Source organism: Taeniopygia guttata, chromosome Z (assembly GCF_048771995.1).
Source record: "Taeniopygia guttata chromosome Z, bTaeGut7.mat, whole genome shotgun sequence".
Lineage (NCBI taxonomy): Eukaryota > Metazoa > Chordata > Aves > Passeriformes > Estrildidae > Taeniopygia > Taeniopygia guttata.
In genome coordinates, this window is record NC_133063.1 from 46,865,791 (window position 1) to 46,883,991 (window position 18,201).

The window sequence follows — 18,201 nt, forward strand, 5'->3', positions numbered from 1 at the left end:
TTCGGAGCGCGGCAGCTGCGGTCTCTTTCAGGCGCTCCAAACGGACGTTTATTAAATTAGAAACGAACACGAAAAGTACCGGCACGGCCCTCGCAATCCCGCAGGGCCACGGCGAGAGGGGCAACCCCGGTGACCTGGGGGCGAGGGGGACTCTGGCGTCACGGCGGCCCCCGGGAGCCGCTGGCCAGGGCAGCTGGGGAGTGGCCCCGGTGCTGGGGGGTTCAGACCCACAGCCTGCGGGATTCAGGGCCCCGGTTTGGGGGGTTCAGACCCACAGCCTGCGGGATTCAGGGCCCCGGTTTGGGGGGAGCGGCCCCGGTGTTTGGGGGGTTCAAAACCTCTGTTTGGAGGGTTCAGGCCCCCAGTGTGAGTATATGGACATTTTCAGGCTTCCCAACGCGAGTGCAGCAGGGCCGGAGCCCCCAACTGCCCCCGAGCAAGGCAGACCACAACCTCGCCCCAAACCCCCCACTCCTGGTCTATCCCCACACGGAGCTCCCCATGCTGGGGTCTCGGCCTCAGTGGTGGGAGTGATGGGGTTGGGCCTGTCCCCCTCTTGTTCTCTTTGACAGAGGGGCTGAGGATCCATCTCCACAACCTGTGCTGGCAGGGAAGCTTTGCTGAGACCCTCAGAGGGCAGAGAGGTGAATAGACAGGGAATGTGCAAGCTTGTTTTATCCTTGGCCCTGTCCTTCTGACTGCCCCAGTCTGGATTCTCCCAGTCCTGCTCCTGATGAACCAGCCCAGCTCCCAGAGTTTGATTTCCTCTGTTGCTTCCCCGTTACCCCGTTTTTCTAATCAGGGGCTCCTGACCATCCTCCAACCTCTGATCACCCTGCCAGCAGTCCCTGCCCAAAGCTGCCTCCTGCATGGGATTCACCCCACATCCACAGACAGTGCAAAGTTCCTTTTTTTTTTGGCAATCTCAGATTCACAGCTCACGTGCTCTGGAGGCTCTTGCCCAGAGGGCTATCCCCATATTCCTGCAAAGAGCTCCAGGTCCCCATCCACGTGGCAGCTGTGTCTCTTACCTTCAGGAACCTGGCAGTTGCCACTTTCTTGACAGCCATAGGTCTATTGGGCTCTGGCTTACCCTAAAAGACTCCGAAGATGAGCGCAGGCCTCCCCAAGCTGTTTGGAGTTGGGCTGGCCCTGCAAAGCTGATGCCAGGAAGGCTTAGCCTGTCACTGGGCTTTTAACACACCCCTTACCTGAGAGCTGCACCCTGTGTGAGCACTGGGTCACTCTCCCTTCCATGGGCTGAGGCATCCCTGTCCCTAGTCATCCTCACAGTCCCCACAGCCCTGCCCAAACACGGGCAGCCTGGTGCAGGCAGGGCTGAGAGGAAGAACAAGCACAGCACCTCTGATCCTCTGCACAAGCCTCCTCTGCGCTCCCAGCAACAATAAATACTAATAAATACAAACTCTTCCACACTTCCTGCTCCCAGACCCGAGACCAGTGTGGATGGTCTCACTCACAGCTCCAGTCCAACTCTTCACTCCACGCCCACCCACCTCAGCCACAGCCAAGTCTCCAAGCTGGGAACAGTGCCAGTAGAAGGCTTGGGCATGTCCCTGGAGTGCCAGGGCTGCTCCTAAGCCCCTGCCCCTCTTGGTGAAGCCCCCTGGGTGTTCCCAGCCCTGCTGCAGAGCGTGGTGCCCGTGCTGGTCAGGAGGGTGGGTGATATCTCAAAACAGTGCTTGCTGGCCCTTTACTCATCTCTCCCCAAAGTGCTGGGCTGGAGGCTTCCCAGTGGCTCTGGGGGCAGGAGTGAAGAAGGTCAGGCCCTGGGTGAGTAGCAGGGGTTCCGCGGCATCTCTGTGAAGGATTTCAGTTCATAGGGGATCCCCGAATCCACCTCAATCGACTTGCGGGAGAAAAGCAGCCGAATGTCGTCATGAAGGTAGATCTTCCCTGACTTGGAGCTGTGAAACCTGTGTGGAAACGAGCAGGGCAGAGGGACCTCAGGCTCCCCGGGCGGGGCATCCTCAGTGAGGACACAACCCCCTTGACTACTTTGGTCCCTGGTCAAGGTAGCCTCCCTCTGGCTGCCTTCAGAGGGACAGAGAAAGCTGCCCTTGGGTAGGCTGGCAGTTCCAACCTCCCCAAAGGAGCAGCTGGTCCCTGCTCCTCCCCAGTCCCTCCTGTCTTGCAGGCTTGGGACATGTCAGAGAGGAGCCCAGGGGTGAGCTGGGACAGGTGCCCATCCCCTGGCAGGCTTTACCTTAGATGCATCAGGTAGCAGAGAACCCTGCGGGGTGGGCTGGTGCCCAGTGGGTCACTGGGAGCCACTGTGGACCCCTCCTCCTCCCCCACGGGCACCAGGAAGATGCGATGGCGTAGAAAGGTCATGTGGTTGGCCGGCATGTCCTGGAAGTCGTACGTCACCAAGAACATCTTCACCACAGTCTTGTTGGGGTTAAATAAGGTCTAGGGGCAGAGGGGTAGAGGGTGAGACTGAGAAGGATGCAGGGCAGAGATGGGGCATCTGGAAGCAGGAGCTGCTGGACCAAGGATCCAGAAAGCCCCACACAAATCCTAGAGGGCTTAGCCTGAGTGTCACAGGTCCTTTCCACCCACCTTCACACCTGTGCCCCTCTTCCATCACATCCCATTCCAACTGCACATATGCAGTTTCCTGCCAAAACCCTCACCCACATCTTCCTTCCCTGATTTTCCCATTAGCTTGTCTCCCTGACAGCACCCTAGGTACCCTGTGCTCCCCTCTGCTATGCTGTCTTGGTGGCCACGTAACGTCTCTGCAGGAGACACCCATTCCAGCTGCTGCCCTGCCTAACAATGTCATGGAGCACACCGCCCCCTCCAAGCAGGGCAGCCAGAGCCCAAGCAGCCCCATCCCCACAGTGCTACTGCAGGCCAGGGAATGACTCACCACTTGGATGGTTCCAGCTTTGGGGACACTGTAACCCTTCTTTCCCAAGGCCTCCAAGTCAATCACTCCCTGGGGCAAAATAAACAGCATGTGAGAGAGGGAGAAAGCTGAAGAAAAGCCCAGCTGGGAACCAGCATGGGCCTGAGACTCCCTCGCTGGGAATACTTGGCACAAGTCAACAAGAAGACCCCCAGCTCAGCCCCTCTCCAAACAAGGAGCAGAAACAGAGAGGTGGTGACTAGAGAGGTGACGATAATGATGACCATGAAGCAGGAAGGCCAGTGTATGTTCCCTCTTCTTTCCTTTTTTTTTTTTTTTTTGGGTTAAAGATCGCTCCTGGCACAGGCAGTCGTCTCCACAAGCAGGTGGTTGCTTGAGCCACCCTCTAACAGGGACGGGTCCCCCACAGTGTCAGGGTACAGCCCCCCCAGCTGCCCCACATCCAAGTACCAGGAAAGGCGAGGGTGCGTTGTGTTCAGAGATGTCGAAGTAGGTGACGACGACAGGCAGGGTGACATGCTGGGGACAGTAGGAGCCACTGGCACCGATCTCTGCCGTGAAACCCTCAATCCTCCCCGATGGTGCAAAGCGCCCCTTCAGGATAGACTCCTGAAAGGGAGGGAAGCATTAGGGAATCTCAAACATCAGCCTATCCCCTGCCTCAATGCTCCAGGTGAAGTCATCCCCATCTTCACTGCACCCAGCTGGCTGCTTGCCCTCGTGTGCCCAGAGACCTCACTCTGAGACAGACCCACCCTGGACTGCTGGGACTACACCAACCATCTAACAGGAAGAAGCAGTGAGAGTGCCTTGGCTCAGCCTCGCAGCACCTACCTCAGCAGGCTCTACCCAAAGATCTTCTGTCTGAGCCATGCTGCTAGTGGGTCTGTGTGGTGGCAACTGCACGCCAGGCCTTTTGGGGACAATCAGCCCAGCCGAGCCCCACATCAGGGCTCCCATCAGGTTCAGCCTCTCACACTCATTGCTAGCCCTGTGTGGAGCCCCTGGGACCCACCGCCCCGCAGCAGACAAGCACCGTTACCTCAAAATTGCCCAGCAGAGCATGGCTGACAGTGGTGGTGGTCCAGGGCACTGCGGGGGACCTAGTGCCCCTCCGGAGGCTGGTCCGGAGATGTCGCCTTGGAGTGAGGAGAGAAGACTGGTGTTGGACTGAAGAGCACACAGCCCTGCGTTGTTCATGTTGCTGGGAATGTGGATCCCTCTCCAGGTCCCCTGTACCTTTGCTAGGGGTGAACCCACTTCTATCCCAGGGGAAGAAGAAACATCACCCCCCACCCCAATCTGTGGCCTTATGGAGGGTAGATACCTGGGCCAGGGCAGGGAAGAGGACTCAGCCCAACGTGAACCTCCCATGGGGCTGCAGGTCACTGAGGTGGGCAGGCACCCTGAGCCCCCATGTCCATCCCACAGGGCTGCCAGGATACTCACGATTTGAGACGCAGCCCACTCTTCAGCCTCCTCCCAACCGCAGTGCAATCTGAAGGGCTCTGGAGGGGACATGAAATGGAGAACCATGTTAGGGCAGCAACCAGAGCCCATGCACCCCTGGGAGGTGCCATTGTCCATTGCCCTGCCCCATATTCCCATGAGGGCCCCAGCAGATTGGATAGGCTCCTGTCCTTGGGAAGCCATCAGTGTCCTCTGAAAGGCTAGAAGGGCAGCACAAGGACTGGAGTGTCTGGTGGGGACATGGGGCTGCCCAAACCTTGAAGTGGCTCAGCTGGGAATGAGGGTATTGGTACCCAAGGGTACACACTGTTCCCTCTTTACAAAACAGGTCTCAGGAGCAGCCCCAGTGACAAGGCACCTGTAGACAGAGCCATGCAATGACACCACCTTGCACCTCCCAGGGACTGGTGACACCTACAAGGACACTCCTTGACCAGCCTTGGAAAAGTTCTGTCCCCTGGTGATTCATGCAAAGTCCTCAGCAGTGCCACCAGGCAGAGGGGTCTGTTGCCCACCCCTACCCACAGCTAGGGTTCTACAGCTGTGGGGAGGGGAGGGGTGGTTAAAGCCACAGTCACACTGCAGCCTCCTTTTAAAGATGTCCCTTTTTCAAGGGCTTTCCCTTCTGGAAGCCACACAAAGGGTAGCACAACATAAAGGGATGATGGAGCGGGCTGGCATGACCGGGTGGGAAAACCCAGGGAAGGTGCTGGAGGGCTTCACTCTGCAAGGACAGTGCTGGGGGCAGCTGGGCTGGGGGACAATCATGAAAAAGGCAGGCAGTGATGGAGCTGTGTGCCATGGATGGTGTGTCCCAGCCCCAAGCAGCAAGAAGCCAGGGTAGCTCTGACATCAGTTCTTGTGGGTCCCCACACCATGGAATGCCCCAGATGAAAAGAAGAAGGTGCCAGGTCTGGCCTGAACCTGCTGCAGTCTCAGCTGGCAGGCAGGGGGCTGATAAGAAGGGCAGGGTAACAAAGGAGGAATCAGAGGCAGCTCCTGAGCTGCTAGGGAGGGCTGCAAACCTCACAGGTCTGCTCCATTGCTGAGAGTTTGTGACACCTTGGGGACATGCCACAGGCACCTCAAAATGGCAGAAAAGCCAGTGTCATCTTGGCACACAGCACTGGGCTCCTTGGTCAAAGCATGTCCACTCGCACTGCCTGCTACCAGACACTTGCTCTAATGGGCATCATAGCCAGTTGAAGCCATCCCATGCATCTGCCTTCCTTCTTCAGGCAGGCAGAGGCCAGCCTTCTTCCCAAGCTTGCTGGTACATCATAGCTTAACATAAAGCCATCAGACACCAAAAGTGGCTTCATGACATGTCCAGTTCTCACTGCCATGGGGAGGTTGTCTCCTGTCCAATCAAGGCTCTCCAGGAGAAGAAGCCAGTTGCATGCAGTGACTACAGGATGTCAAGAGCTGGTTAAAACAGACCATGTGTGTCAGGGCTGACTGCCAGCTGCTGCCTTGCTCGCACCAGTACTGCAACGGACAGGACAGGGCGTGGTGCCACACTGGACCACACTGCCCACAAGCGCAGTCCTGAGCTCTGGGCATCCCCAGGCCATTCCCTCCTTCCCCATATGAGCAATGCTCACCTTGGCTGCAGGAAGCAGGTGATTCCAGAATGGAGCTCCCTTGGCATCAGTGCTGCGGCAGGCTGTGGGCACAGGATGGCATGGCAGGACCCTCTTCTTCCTTGCTGGTGGGGACTGGCTCTCATCCTCAGAGCAGGAGTCAGCCATAACCTCGCCAGCAGGCAGCAACTTCCTTTTGGCTGGGCAGGTGCCACTGAGCTGGCTGCTCCCACAGGGTGTCATCTCCTGGGAGCTCAGGTTGCTGGGCTCAGGGCTGAGCACTGTCAGCGGAACTGGGGACTCCCTGCACCCATTGGCCACTGCTGGCCCTTCCGCTTCCCTGCTAGCCGTGCTGGTGTGAGCTGGGCTGCTCCCTGGCTTCTCTCTCTTCCCACCAGGGTCCAACTGGGTTGTTTGTGCAATACTGTGCAATTCAAGGTGAAGTACATTGTGGCCACTTGCTGGCTCCCCATTCTCTCCATAGTCTATGGGCTGATCCCCTGATGAGACAGGGCAACTGTCTCTCATGTGCAAAGTACTGCAAGCAATGTGCTGGGGCCAGGAGGAGGAGGGAGAGGAAGAGGAGGAGGAGGAGAAGGAGACATCCTGTGACTTGTCCTCTCTGCTGGCCTTGGGGCTGTGGCTAGGGCTGCCCTCACAGCGGTGCTCCACCACCCGCAGCCCACTGTGGGAGAAGTGCTGGGCAGAGCCGCAAAGGGAGAGCTCCTCCACAAGCAGACCATCCTCAAAGGTATCATCATCATCCAGGGAAGGCTGCCCAGGGCCCCCATCCACCCCCCTGTCACCCCAGTGAGTTCGTTTGGGATCTCGACCCCCCTCCGGAGTTCGCTGCTCGGGGTATCCCCTCTTGACAGCTGGCCGGGTGCCTGCCCGCTGCTCTGTGCTCTCAGAGGAGCTGGGGAGATGGGAGAAGATGGACACCTGGTAAACCTTCTGGCGCTTGATCTCTGTCTCATTGTAGCCCATGAGGATGCTGCGGTGGGTGCAGCACTGCGAGGAAGGCTCCAAGGGTGTCTCCCCCCTGGGCCGGGACAGGCTGGGGTCTGTGCTGTGCTCCGGGGGCAGAGACGTCTCTGTGTGGATGTGCCGCATGGAGCCTCACTTGCTAGGACTCCGAGTGGAGCCCATGCAGCAGCAGGAGGGCGATTGTAAAGTGCCACAGGTCAGGGTGAAAGGGCAGGGGGTGGGAGCTGGGCCCCCTCTCACTCAGAATCTCTGAGCCCTCTACTATGAGGTGGTCTGCAGCACAGCATCTGGAAAAAAAGAGAGAAGGATGAGTAACAGCCTTGGACCTCCAACCTCATCTAGGCTTCTGGCTGCAAGGGATCCACTGGCACATGGCTCCTCACACAGCCCACTTGAATCTACCTCTCCAGGGACAGGAAGAGGAATGAGGCTGATGTGCCCTTCTGGGAAGCCCTGAGGCATCACCCAAAAGCAGGTTCAGCATGCCCTTCCTGGTCAAGGAGAGAAGTCTCCAGACAGGCAGGAGACACCTGTGGACAAGTCTGGACAAGTGGGGAGGAAGAGGCGTGCCCTCTGCCAGGACATGCTTGTGCTGTTGTGGAACACAGGAGTCAGGCAGGTCAGACCAGTCCCAGGGGCTCAGGCGTGTAATCACCCCTTTGGGCAACAGCAGCAACATCTCCCAGTGCTGGCCAAGACATCCTGCCCTGGCCACGTGCACTGAATGAGGCAGAGCTGGTGCCAGCCCCACGGCCTAACATCCCTGTTACCTCTGCCAACTTGGACCAGGCATCTCCAGCACCTCATTCAGCAGCTGGGAGGTACCAAGGCCACTATCCACCCACTCCTGCCAGCTCCAAGGCCTACCCTTCTCTGTGCAGCATGGTGCCTCACCTTTGATTTTTCAGTCCAATTTGATTTGAGAGCAATGTGAGAATCCTGTCCACATGTTGGTTTGTTTCAGGAATGAAAAATATTGAAATGGCTGCAAGAGCTGAGGAGATGCAGGAAAAGTCACCAGCAGACTGAGGACAAACTGCCCATGCCTGGCAGCTCTGCCTTTTGCCTGTCCTTATAGCTGTGCCTGATCTTGTGGAGCAAAGGCTTAAGGGCAAGGGAGCAATAGGGAAATTTGTTCTCCAAGTGGATCAAGGCAATGTGGAGAGTGAGCCTGCATATGCTATTTTGACCCTGCTGGGATGTGAATGTGAAAATGGCAGGCCAAGGTGCTTGAGACCAGGGAGTCTGTTTAAAAGGGGTGACAAAAAGTATAACCATGCACCAGGATATGTTAGGGACTGACTGGATGGAAATCAGCACAATAGAAAAGGCCTTGGGGGTCCTGGTGGGTGCCATGTTGACTATGAGCCAGCAATGCACCTTTGCAGGAAAGAAAAACAATAGTGCACCAGGCTCAGGATTAACAGCAGGTTACAGCAGGTTAATCAAACTGATCCTCCCTCTCTGCTCAGCACTGGTGAGGCCACATCTGAGAGAACGCAAAACAGGGACACTAAAAAAAAATTAAGAGAATATAGCATCTGTCCTATGAGAGCTGGGACTGTTCAGCCTGGAGAACAGACGGCTCAGTGAGATCTCATCTAGATATCTAGATGAGGGGTTCCCTCTGAATATCAGAAAACATTATTTTGTTTTACCGTGACCAAGCACTATAACCAGTTACCTAGAGAGGTTGCGGAATCTTCATCCTTGGAGATATCCAGAAGTCATGAGGACAAAGTCCTGGGCACTGGCTCTAGGTGGGGCTGGTCCAGATAACCTCCAGATGTGCCTGTCAACCCCAACCCCTCTGTGTAGCCCACAACAGTGCAGCCCTTCCTGGCTGCTCCCCACACTTACTTACCCCTGCTTGTCTCTGGATTAACCTCCCTGCCCCGCAGCAGGCGGTCGTTGGCACAACTAGCTGAAGACGCCTGCCAGTCAGGCACCCCCCAGAAGCGGCGTGGCTGCCGTGGAATGGCTCCCACCATCACGGTGTGCCTCCAAACCTCTGCAATGTCCTCTCCAGCTCTTCAGTGTCCACAGTGGCTCTGAGGGGAAGGAAAGGGGGAGATGCAGGGCTGGGATGATTCAGATGCTTCCTGGGAGAAGGGCAGGAGGGTGCTTCCTGTCTGCAGGGTCATGCAGGCAAGGAAGGCAGCATTTAGGTTCAGCCTTTCTGAGCCTCCCAAATCAAAGGCCACATACATCTCAGCCACCTCAGGCAGTGTTAACACCTTGATTTCCATTTAAACCACAAATATTTTAAGCTAGGCTGTGAACTCTCATACCTGGCTTCATTTTACATCCCTTTTGTATGCCTTCCTGTATGAAACCCTGTGCATAGGAACAGATTCCTCTTTCTTTCTGGCGACCATTTCATGCTTTCCTTTCCAAGACACTGCAGCAACCTCTGGGCCTCCAGTTAGTTCCTGGTCTCATGTTTACCTCCTCCCCCTTCCACCCATAGCACAGGGCACTTTCTGGCCCTACAGATAAGGAGAAGAGCTTCGAATTGTTTTCTTCCAATATGAGATGCCTGTCAGGGAAGGCAGAAATGAGGAGCCCAATAGCCCTGAGCTGTAATGGCCCCCCACCAGTCTTTCCCAGCACAAAGACAGCAATCCTTTCATGTGCAGAGCTCTCACCTGTTCAGATGTGCCCTTGATGCACAACAGAGATTTACAGATGCAACACAGCTCCCCTGTGGTCATAATCCACAGGCACTGCAGCTTTGATGCCTGGAAGAGGGTGTGGAGAAGAGTCAGCTGAAGCAGGAGCTCATGGTGCAACAGCTTCAGAGTGTGCAGGAGCCCTTGGGCACCTCTACCCTCAGCACCTCTGTGGCAGAGGCAGCTCATGGGCTTCACTATTGCAGGCGCCTCCAGCTAAAGAAGGAAATCGTGCCTATGCTTAGGGATCATGCCCTCCCCACCTCCCTCCTCATGCATCCCTCAAATGGGGACTCACTGCAGCACCCATCCAGCAGAAAGTCGCTGTCTGGGCACCCTAAGCCAGCAGTGAGTACTGCTCTGAAGGCTGGAAACAGCACGGCCAGGCAGATGAACAAAAACTCCAAATGGATGTTCACAGGTAACAACACTCAAGTGCAATCCCCTTCTGGCATCCTGGTCTGGCAAATTCTGCATCCCTGCAACTTGCATATGGGAAGCCAGTATCAGCTGTGCTTACTGCCTGACCTCACCTGCCCCAGAAAACAGTCTGTTCTTTCACTACATTTCCAATAAGATTTGTAACTACAGGTTGTCATGACCAGTCTCTGAGAGCTGGACAGCTCAAAAGCCACCACCACTGCTGGGGAAGGGTACTGCCAGCAACCAGCCAGAACAGGACCTATTGAGATTCAATACAACTGCACCCAAGGAGCACTTGCAGCAGGGCAAATCAGTGCTGCAGCATGACAAACCATGGGTCTAAATCCTCAATAAAAGCTTTTTGTAAAGAGCAGATCCTCCTGGCACCCCATGAGGCCTGCACCAAAGCAGGTAGGAAAGCAAGTGAATGCCCTCAGTTGTGGGCAGATGCTGAAGTGGTAACATGCTGTGCTCTTCCTACCTGTGTCCCTCCTCCGTCCCTGGGGGATATTTGTACCATGACTTGTGTGGCACTATCAACCAATGGGAAGCAAACTCAGCAACCAACAGCAAGAATCAGCCTGGTGCACTGGACGAAAGAGTGTGTCCATGCCAGAACAAATACACAGTTTCACCTGCGTTGTTTCATTCTCTTCCCTGTGTTCCACTGAAGTCACAGCCATTTTCTCCCTGGTAACAGCTGCCTTTCAGGAGAATGGATGTATAAGGACAGGCTGACCTGCTAGCACCACAAATCCCTCCTAGCTGAGATCTCAACACCAGCCATCAGGTGCTGCCAATACCAGCCACTAGAACAAGAGCTGCACCACCTTTTGCCAAGACCAGATACTGTTGTTTGAAACATTGTGCTGGAAAATGCCGGCTCCACACCAGGGACAGGAAAGTATCACCCAAAGTGTCTCCAAGTAACCCTAAGATCTCCTTGAACATCCTCCAGGTGGAATGCCCAACAGCCTGGGATGGGCAGCAGCTGGGGCATAGCTCTGCTTCTCACCCTTCTCAAGATGCAAGGGGCTGTATCCCAGGGAGGTTCTCTTGGCAGTGCCAAGTGCCTCCCAGGACAGTTCCTCCCTGCTGAGAGCCAATCCAGCTCACAGTAGAGCTCAGCCTCTGAGAGCACCACGGGAGCCCACCACCTCCCCACAGAACACAACAGCAACCCTGGGACCATGGCCTCTTGCACTCCAAGCAGGCACAGGAAGAAAGCACCTGGTCACCTCTGCCTTCTCCTGTCCTTGAGCCAGGCATTGCCAGAGCTCTAATTCTGGCCACATGGATGGGACAGAGGCAGGCCCAGGGCTTCATCAGCTCAGCTGAGCAGCACAGGTCCCATCCCTCTGGACACAGCACATGGGGCTCCTTGTGCCCACATCAAGTGTTTGGTCCCTCCTAAGCCCACATGATGCTGATTTTTTTTATTGACAGTGTTTCAGTTCGTGCTGGTGCTCTAAAATAGGACTCAGAGAGCTTTGTCTCTTAGAGAAGCCCACCCAGAGCTCTTCCACTGTCTGCCCTGCTCCTGCCAAGGCCCCCTCATTGTTCAGAGAACAGGCAGGGCCCTGTGCTTTTGCCAAGATCTCCCAGCACCTGGATCTGGAGTTATGCTAGGCACAGCCTTCCTCTATTTTTTTGCCTGGGGAGGGCACCATGCTTCAACAGCCAAGAAATACCCAGTGCCAAATGACCTGCAGAGAGGGAGCGTGTCCCATGCACTGGGGCAGAAATGCTGTGTTCATTGGAGACACCGAGCCACCAGAGCCTGATGTGGAATAACACAGCCAGGCCTGGTGGGGTTGGGTCAGGCACTTGGCTTACCTGCTGGTTCCATTCCTATTAGCACATCCAGGGGGAAACCAGGATTAACAGACCATGGTCTTAGTCTGGAGGCAACAAAGCAGGATGGCGAGAGAGGATAGGTTCCTGGCTGGGCAATGCAGCAGCAGTACCACATGCCAGGCTGCAGCCTGCAAAAGGGTCTGTTGCTGTTCAAGCTGTACTGTGCCAGCCAGAGAGGAAGCAGGATGAGTGTGGGGCAGAGAGGTTGTCTGTCATAAGGCAGAGCCCTTGGGAGCCTGGCAGGGCTGGTAGCACAGCACCAGTGCAAGGAAGAGAGCAAGAACTGTGCCTGAAGTTGCCACACTCATCCAGGGGAAATCCCAGAGACTTCCCAGAGTAGCACTGCCAGCCAGTCAAAAGGAACATATGGCCAGTGGGCAAGAAGACTTGACCTGGGCACTGCTGCCTGGGACAGAGCACCAACCTGGTGGCTGGCATGACCAAGAGAGGTCTTTGCAGAATTTAGACCAAAAAAAAAAAAAAAAACAAAAAAAAAAACCACACCAAACCAATGCCTAAGTGGCTTTTGCTGTCTTCTCTCCTGCTTCCTCTTGTGGGAATTGCTATGGAGAGACACTGGTGGCCTCATTGAGGGTGAAGCAGGAACCACACATCCAGGAAGGAGAAGGGCCGTCATAATCATCTTCAGAACAAGCAGAGTACAAGGGAAGAGAAGAGGCAACAGAAACTGCTGTAAACAGACTGTCTGGAGGATAAATCATAACTCTATTGATCCTATCTGGGCCCAAGGAGAAGGAACGAAATCTAAGCAGCGTGAGCACAAACCCAGGAGCTCCCTGGCACAGGCTAAGAGCAGAGCTTGTGAAGTGCCAGCAGGCAGAAAGTTTCCATCACAACCCTGAAGGATGGCAGCACTAACAGCAATGCTGCCACCAGAGAAGGGTTCCTGCACAGTCTGACAGATCAGGCATATCACCATCAGGAGAGACAGACATGAGGCTGCGGACTACCTCCAGCACTGTAGCAGAGGCGGCAATCCCAGGAAGAAGCTGACTCAGGAGATGCTAGAGGAGCAAACTGTGCCTGAAGGGAAAAATGACCACTGGCCATGGCTGTGGTACTATCCTGGAATTCAGGCTGGGGAGGAAGAAGCTGGCACTTGGTGGAAACGAGAGGAAGAATGAGAGGGAGGGGGAATGGATACAGATTGAGGGAGCTTCCTTGTCCCAATGCAAGGGCAAGTGCTGCTCTTGAGGGTCCTCAGGAGGCCTCCTGCCATGCCAGATTTGTGCAGCTGCAGAGCCTCCTTCAGTGCTAGCCCCTGCCAGGAATGGAGAGAAAGCCTGCGCCCGGAGAGGAAGGATGGGGCAAGAGGTATTGCCCATGTCACAAGTGCAAGCTCCTAGAAACCACCAGACACAGCTTTTACAGAGACAGAGACCCAACACCTCTCTGTGCCCACAGCACCGTGTCTGTGCTGCTGCTCCCTCCCATCCCTTGGGAGGTGGCACTGACAGGGTGCAGAAGCCCCCAGGGATAGAGCAGCCCTCTTTGCAGTACATCGTGCTGGGGTTCCAAGCTGCAGCAGCCTCCTGAAGGGCTGAGGTCTGCCCAGCAACATGCAGTGCCTCCCCAGCCCTAGCACCACACTCAGGTGCCGCAGGGACTGAGCCCTTCTGCTCGGCCAAGTCAGGATAACACAATGAAACCCCTCCTGGGAGCTGGGGGAGCTGGAGCAGAGCTCCCAGCCCAGGACTTACCCCTTCCCTCTGATGCCCCTCGTCCTGGCACAGATCACCTCCGCACACCTTTCCCAGGTGCCTGGCTTGCACATGGTGATGCTGACAATAGCCTGCGGCTGGGAAGGGGGGGTTTACAGGGTCTGCAGGCAGATTCCACTATGCGACAGCCACCTGTGTAAAGCTTTCCTCCACGTCCAACCCCCTCCCTGCCAACCTCCCCTCCACGCACGGCTGCCCCTCTTCCCAGGAAAGCACAGTCAAAGAATGAAAAGCAGCTTAAAATCCGGCAGGACAATCGGGCAGCTCTCCAAGGCCGGCAGCACCCCCTGCCCACCCAGCCCAGCAGGTTCAAACCTCTGTGATACAGCCCACGGCCGCCCAGCTCCAGTGTTTGACCGGGAACCCAGGAAACCTGCAGCAGGCAAGGCAGGGAAATCCCATGCAGCAGCCGCTTACGGGGAGGACAGCCCAGGTTGAGGACAGACCTTTGTCTCTGCCTGCCTGTCTCGCCCGCTCGCTGCCGGAGGAGGAAGAGGGGGGCGGTGGGGGACAGCGAGCAAAGATAACACCCCTAGGAGGGATGTCACAGCCACGTTAATCACTTGGAATTCCAGCCAGCGCGCCGCAAATATGGGCAGCAAATGGAGATGCTCAAAGCTCTAAAATAATTGGATCCTTTCACAAGAGCCGAGCCCAGAATCCAGCACAGGAATTCAGTCCCCGCTGGAAGTCGAGAGATCAAATACATGGAGAGGCAGGCGCAGCACAAGCAATCCTCAGCCACCGCTGTATGCAGCTCCATAGCCTTTGGCGCTGCTTTAATCTCAGGTGCCTTCCCAGCGGGAGCGAGGGAGGACCACAGCGGAGAGCCCGAGTGCCCAGCTGAGGACCGGCCCCTTCCCATACAACTTACTCGACTTGTGGCAAGGTGCAGAAGCGCTGTCAATGCAAAAGAGGGTTTTGTGAGGGAGACCAGCTGCCTCGAAGCCTGGCTCGGTCGGAGGAACAGTCCATGGGAAGGAGACCCTGATGCTGCTGTTTGGCCTCCACTGCCCTGCAGGGGAGATGCCTGGCCCGGCAGGATTCCCAGCCCGCATCACATTCCCGGCGAGACGCACTCGCGGCACATGTAGGCTCCTGCTCGGCGCCTCAACGGCAATGAAAAGGCACAGAGACTTCTGCCAGAAAACAAAGAGGCAGCGGCAGAGCTGGGGGTGGGGAAAACTCTCCGCTGCCCAAGAGGATCCCTGCAGAGGCAGCAGGATGCTGCTAGGCTCCACCGCAGCTATTCACCCCCATTAGCCCGAGGTGGCACCCTCTTGCCTGACACAGGGAGTCAGAGTGGGTAAGCCCCTCTTCCCCTTCATGAGGCAGCACCCGGGTGAGAAGTGCTGGAGGACACAAGCCAGGCCCAGGACTACAGCTGTCCACAAGCAGCAAATTTCTCTGTGCTGGCTCCACATCATAAAAAGCTGTCTTTTCACCTCGGGGTAGCTGCTGCATGGGGGAAGGTGCAGCCAGCACTGCACCTGCAAGCCCTGAGGGGCCCCATGGCGTTGGACTTGGAGCAGCATGGTGGCCTCAGCAGTCACCTTGTGGCAAGAAAGAATATGAAAGCAAGCCCCAGGCCACCCAGGCACTGGAACATGTCAGCCAGCTGCCTTCCAGCCCTCCCATCCCTCTTCAGGGGTGGTGGCTCGAGGAACAGGCCCAGGGGACCTCAGCCACTGATGACCCCACAGACAGGCTGTTCCAGTCCAGAGCTTGATGCCAACTAAAACCAATGGAAAATTTTCCACTGTGTGATTACCAAGTCACATGCCGGTGCAGCCAGTCACAGAATGGCTTTGAGAAGGCAAGTGGATATGGCCAAGGGCAGGAACCACTTCTGTCACACACCCACAGCCCCACCAGCCCAAGCCTCCTTGCAGACACTCCCCTGCTGAGTCCCTGACACCCAACAGTCCCACAGCACCATCACCTTTCTGTACCTCCCCAAACAGTCACCAGGCACCTCAGGGCAGTGGAGAAAGTCCCAGGGCTGCTGAATTGCTCTGATCACCTCTGGGTGTCAAAGATACACTTTTGAAGAGAGAGTAGGCAAATGGCTTGCAGTGGGGAGGACAGCAAGAATTGTGCACTGCAGCATTTGCCCCGTGGGAACTGCCCCACCCCAGCGCAAGCCCTCTTGCAATACACTTCCCTTTACTATAAGAGCCCTCCAAGGGAGGTGCTTGAGCACAGGCACTCAGGCCTCCCTCTTGGTTACCAAGCTGCAGCCTGCAGATAAGGCTGCAGCAGCTGTAGGGACATTCAGCATCTTTTCCACTCCCTGTACTAGACATGTACGTGGCACAGGGGGAAGAGATACCATACACACACACACACATACACAGAGCTGTGCACACCCACCCAACTCCCCCATTTCCAGCTGCTATTTAGAAAGGCTCAAGTCTAGCACAAGCCACAGTGATGCCATGTGCTAGGCAGGTATTTGTGCCATAAGGGTGAGGCTTTGTCCGTCTTTGATTTTAACAAGATTGACATAATCAGGACTACTGTAGGGAAGGAGTAGTTTCACCATGAATTGAATATCCTGCACCTTTTCATAGAAAAGGAAAACCTCTCTTTCCTGTAGGGCTGAAGGCAAAACACCCTGCTGGACTTAGGAAAAGGGTGTCACAACTATCATCTAAACATTCACAATGTTGCCCATAATGAAGGCAAACAGTGTGAGCAGAAGGCCCTAAGAAGGGAAACATGGGGGTAAGAGGGACAGTAGGTGTATCCATATGAAGGGCAGCAGGGGACATGGTCCAGCTCCTATTACACCCCTTGAAATGACAAACCTCCTGGTCCACACAGAGTGATCCAGCCCTGGGGCACCACAGATAGCAGAGGCAACTGAGTCAAAAACACCTTCAACCTGGTGGTTGATCCATGCCCTGAGGACAAAGATGTCCCTCTAGACCTGACCCTCCTAGGGAGGCAAAGCCTGTGAGAGACCCAAGAGCTCTTCATGGCCTACCAGAAATCAGCTCATACCCTGCCACACAGCACTTGCTCCTGCACCTGGGAACAGACCTCAGGGACCTCTTGGCCCAAACTACCAGATCCTGCTGCTCCTGATGTGCAGGGGACTGCTGTAACAGAGATATCCAAGTAAAGGCAGCATGCCCAGAACAGTATTGAGTTACGTGTGGACTGCCAAAGAAGGGAGAGCAGAGCACACAGGGCAATGGCAGCCCAGTGTCAATAAGCCCAAGGGAAAGGCTGAAAGAAGCAACTTCAGAAGGGATCTGGAGACTTACACGTTTTTTGAGAATGTTCTAGATCTTGAAAACTCACATAAAGGGAGCCCAGACATCCACCCAGCCTCTGCCAGATGAGAAAGCAAATGTAGCTACTGCTGAAGGTCAGCTTAACCCAGGCGCCAAGGCTAGGAGCAGACCCCTTTGCTCTGGTTCATTACTCTTGTAGATAGGATGGGCCAAACACTGTAAACACCTTCTGAGCACTTACGCACCAGACATGGGCTTCTACAGCATCAGACACCAGGTCAAAGCTTGAAGACACAATAAATCACAGAGCAAAGTTGTTCCTGAAGACAAGGCTCATAAGACTGCCAGCAGCCAGCCTTGCAGAAGGACAGGATCAGGAAAAGAGCAGCCATGAAAATAAAAAGCTGGCAAAGAAACAGAAAATACTGGGAGCAAATAATTCTTTCCAGACAGTCCTTTAGGCTCATCTCAGCATCCATCTGCTGAGGATGGTCAAGCAGCTGGAACCTTTAAAAAAGCTACCAGTGACTTCCTTTCCAATCACCACTATCTCTGGGACAGGCACCACAGGGAAGATAAACTTTCCATCTGGAGGGCTGAAGGCCAGAATCCTCATGAGCCTTCCAAAAACATCAGCACCCCCCTACACATTGCAGCTCTGTGCTTCCAGCAGAGCAAGGAGGATGCTTCACATCCTGTGCTTCGCTGCCCGCCGGTTTCTTGTGCTCATGTGGGAAGGAAGTAATGCGGACTTACAGAGAGATGGGTGCTCCAGCTAAGAAAAGCTGGGGCAAGTGAATGAGCTGAGGAATGCTCCTAAGGCAGTGCCTCCATCTCTCACCACTGCTAATACCACACAGATGAGTCCAAGTGAGAAGAGGACAAACAGAACAAGACCCTGAGCCCTCTATGTACCTCCAAGGTGGTCAATCCAATAGTCCATGAGATATGACATTGCCAAGCAACCTGAGAACTGCAGAACTGAGGAACAACAGTGGCAAGGGACCTCAGAGAGTTTGGGTCCAATAGTGCTAACAGCAGGGCCAAGTTCAAGCAAAATGCTCGGGGTTTGCCCATGTCCAGGCACTGAAAGTCACCAAGTGTGGAAACTGCCTCCCTTCTCTGGGCCCTACTCCAGAGTCTAACTGCCTTGCAGGGAAATATTTTTCCAACTATCTAATTGGAATTTCCCTCTTGTGCCATTGCTTCTCATCCTGCCCCTGGGCACTTCCCAGGAGAGTCAAGCTGCAGCTTCACTGCAAACCCACAGCTTGAAGCAGCAGTAAGAGCCTCCTTCACTGCCTTCCCTCCCCCAGGCTGCACAAGCCT

The 18,201-nt window shown here is 55.4% G+C and overlaps 1 protein-coding gene across 5 annotated transcripts in view; it reads right to left on the reverse strand.

Annotated features, from left to right (window-relative positions):
- Window positions 1-25: 25 nt before the first annotated feature.
- Window positions 26-18,201, reverse strand: part of ATOSB (atos homolog B) — a 37,201-nt gene continuing 19,025 nt past the window's right edge. For 2 of the 5 annotated variants that reach the window (XM_030258090.4, XM_030258091.4), the window contains exons 3-11: window positions 9,585-9,677; window positions 8,801-8,987; window positions 5,971-7,223; window positions 4,346-4,404; window positions 3,939-4,035; window positions 3,347-3,505; window positions 2,897-2,965; window positions 2,228-2,433; window positions 26-1,937 (exon numbers count right to left, since the gene is read on the reverse strand). In XM_030258090.4, coding sequence (XP_030113950.4) covers window positions 1,784-1,937; window positions 2,228-2,433; window positions 2,897-2,965; window positions 3,347-3,505; window positions 3,939-4,035; window positions 4,346-4,404; window positions 5,971-7,062 — 1,836 coding nt within the window. In that variant the 5' untranslated portion in view covers window positions 7,063-7,223; window positions 8,801-8,987; window positions 9,585-9,677 and the 3' untranslated portion in view covers window positions 26-1,783. Of the gene's footprint in view, window positions 1,938-2,227; window positions 2,434-2,896; window positions 2,966-3,346; window positions 3,506-3,938; window positions 4,036-4,345; window positions 4,405-5,970; window positions 7,224-8,800; window positions 8,988-9,584; window positions 9,678-14,504; window positions 16,203-18,201 lie in introns of those variants that run through there. The other 3 variants (XM_030258093.4, XM_072922581.1, XM_072922580.1) reach the window with 2 other exon arrangements.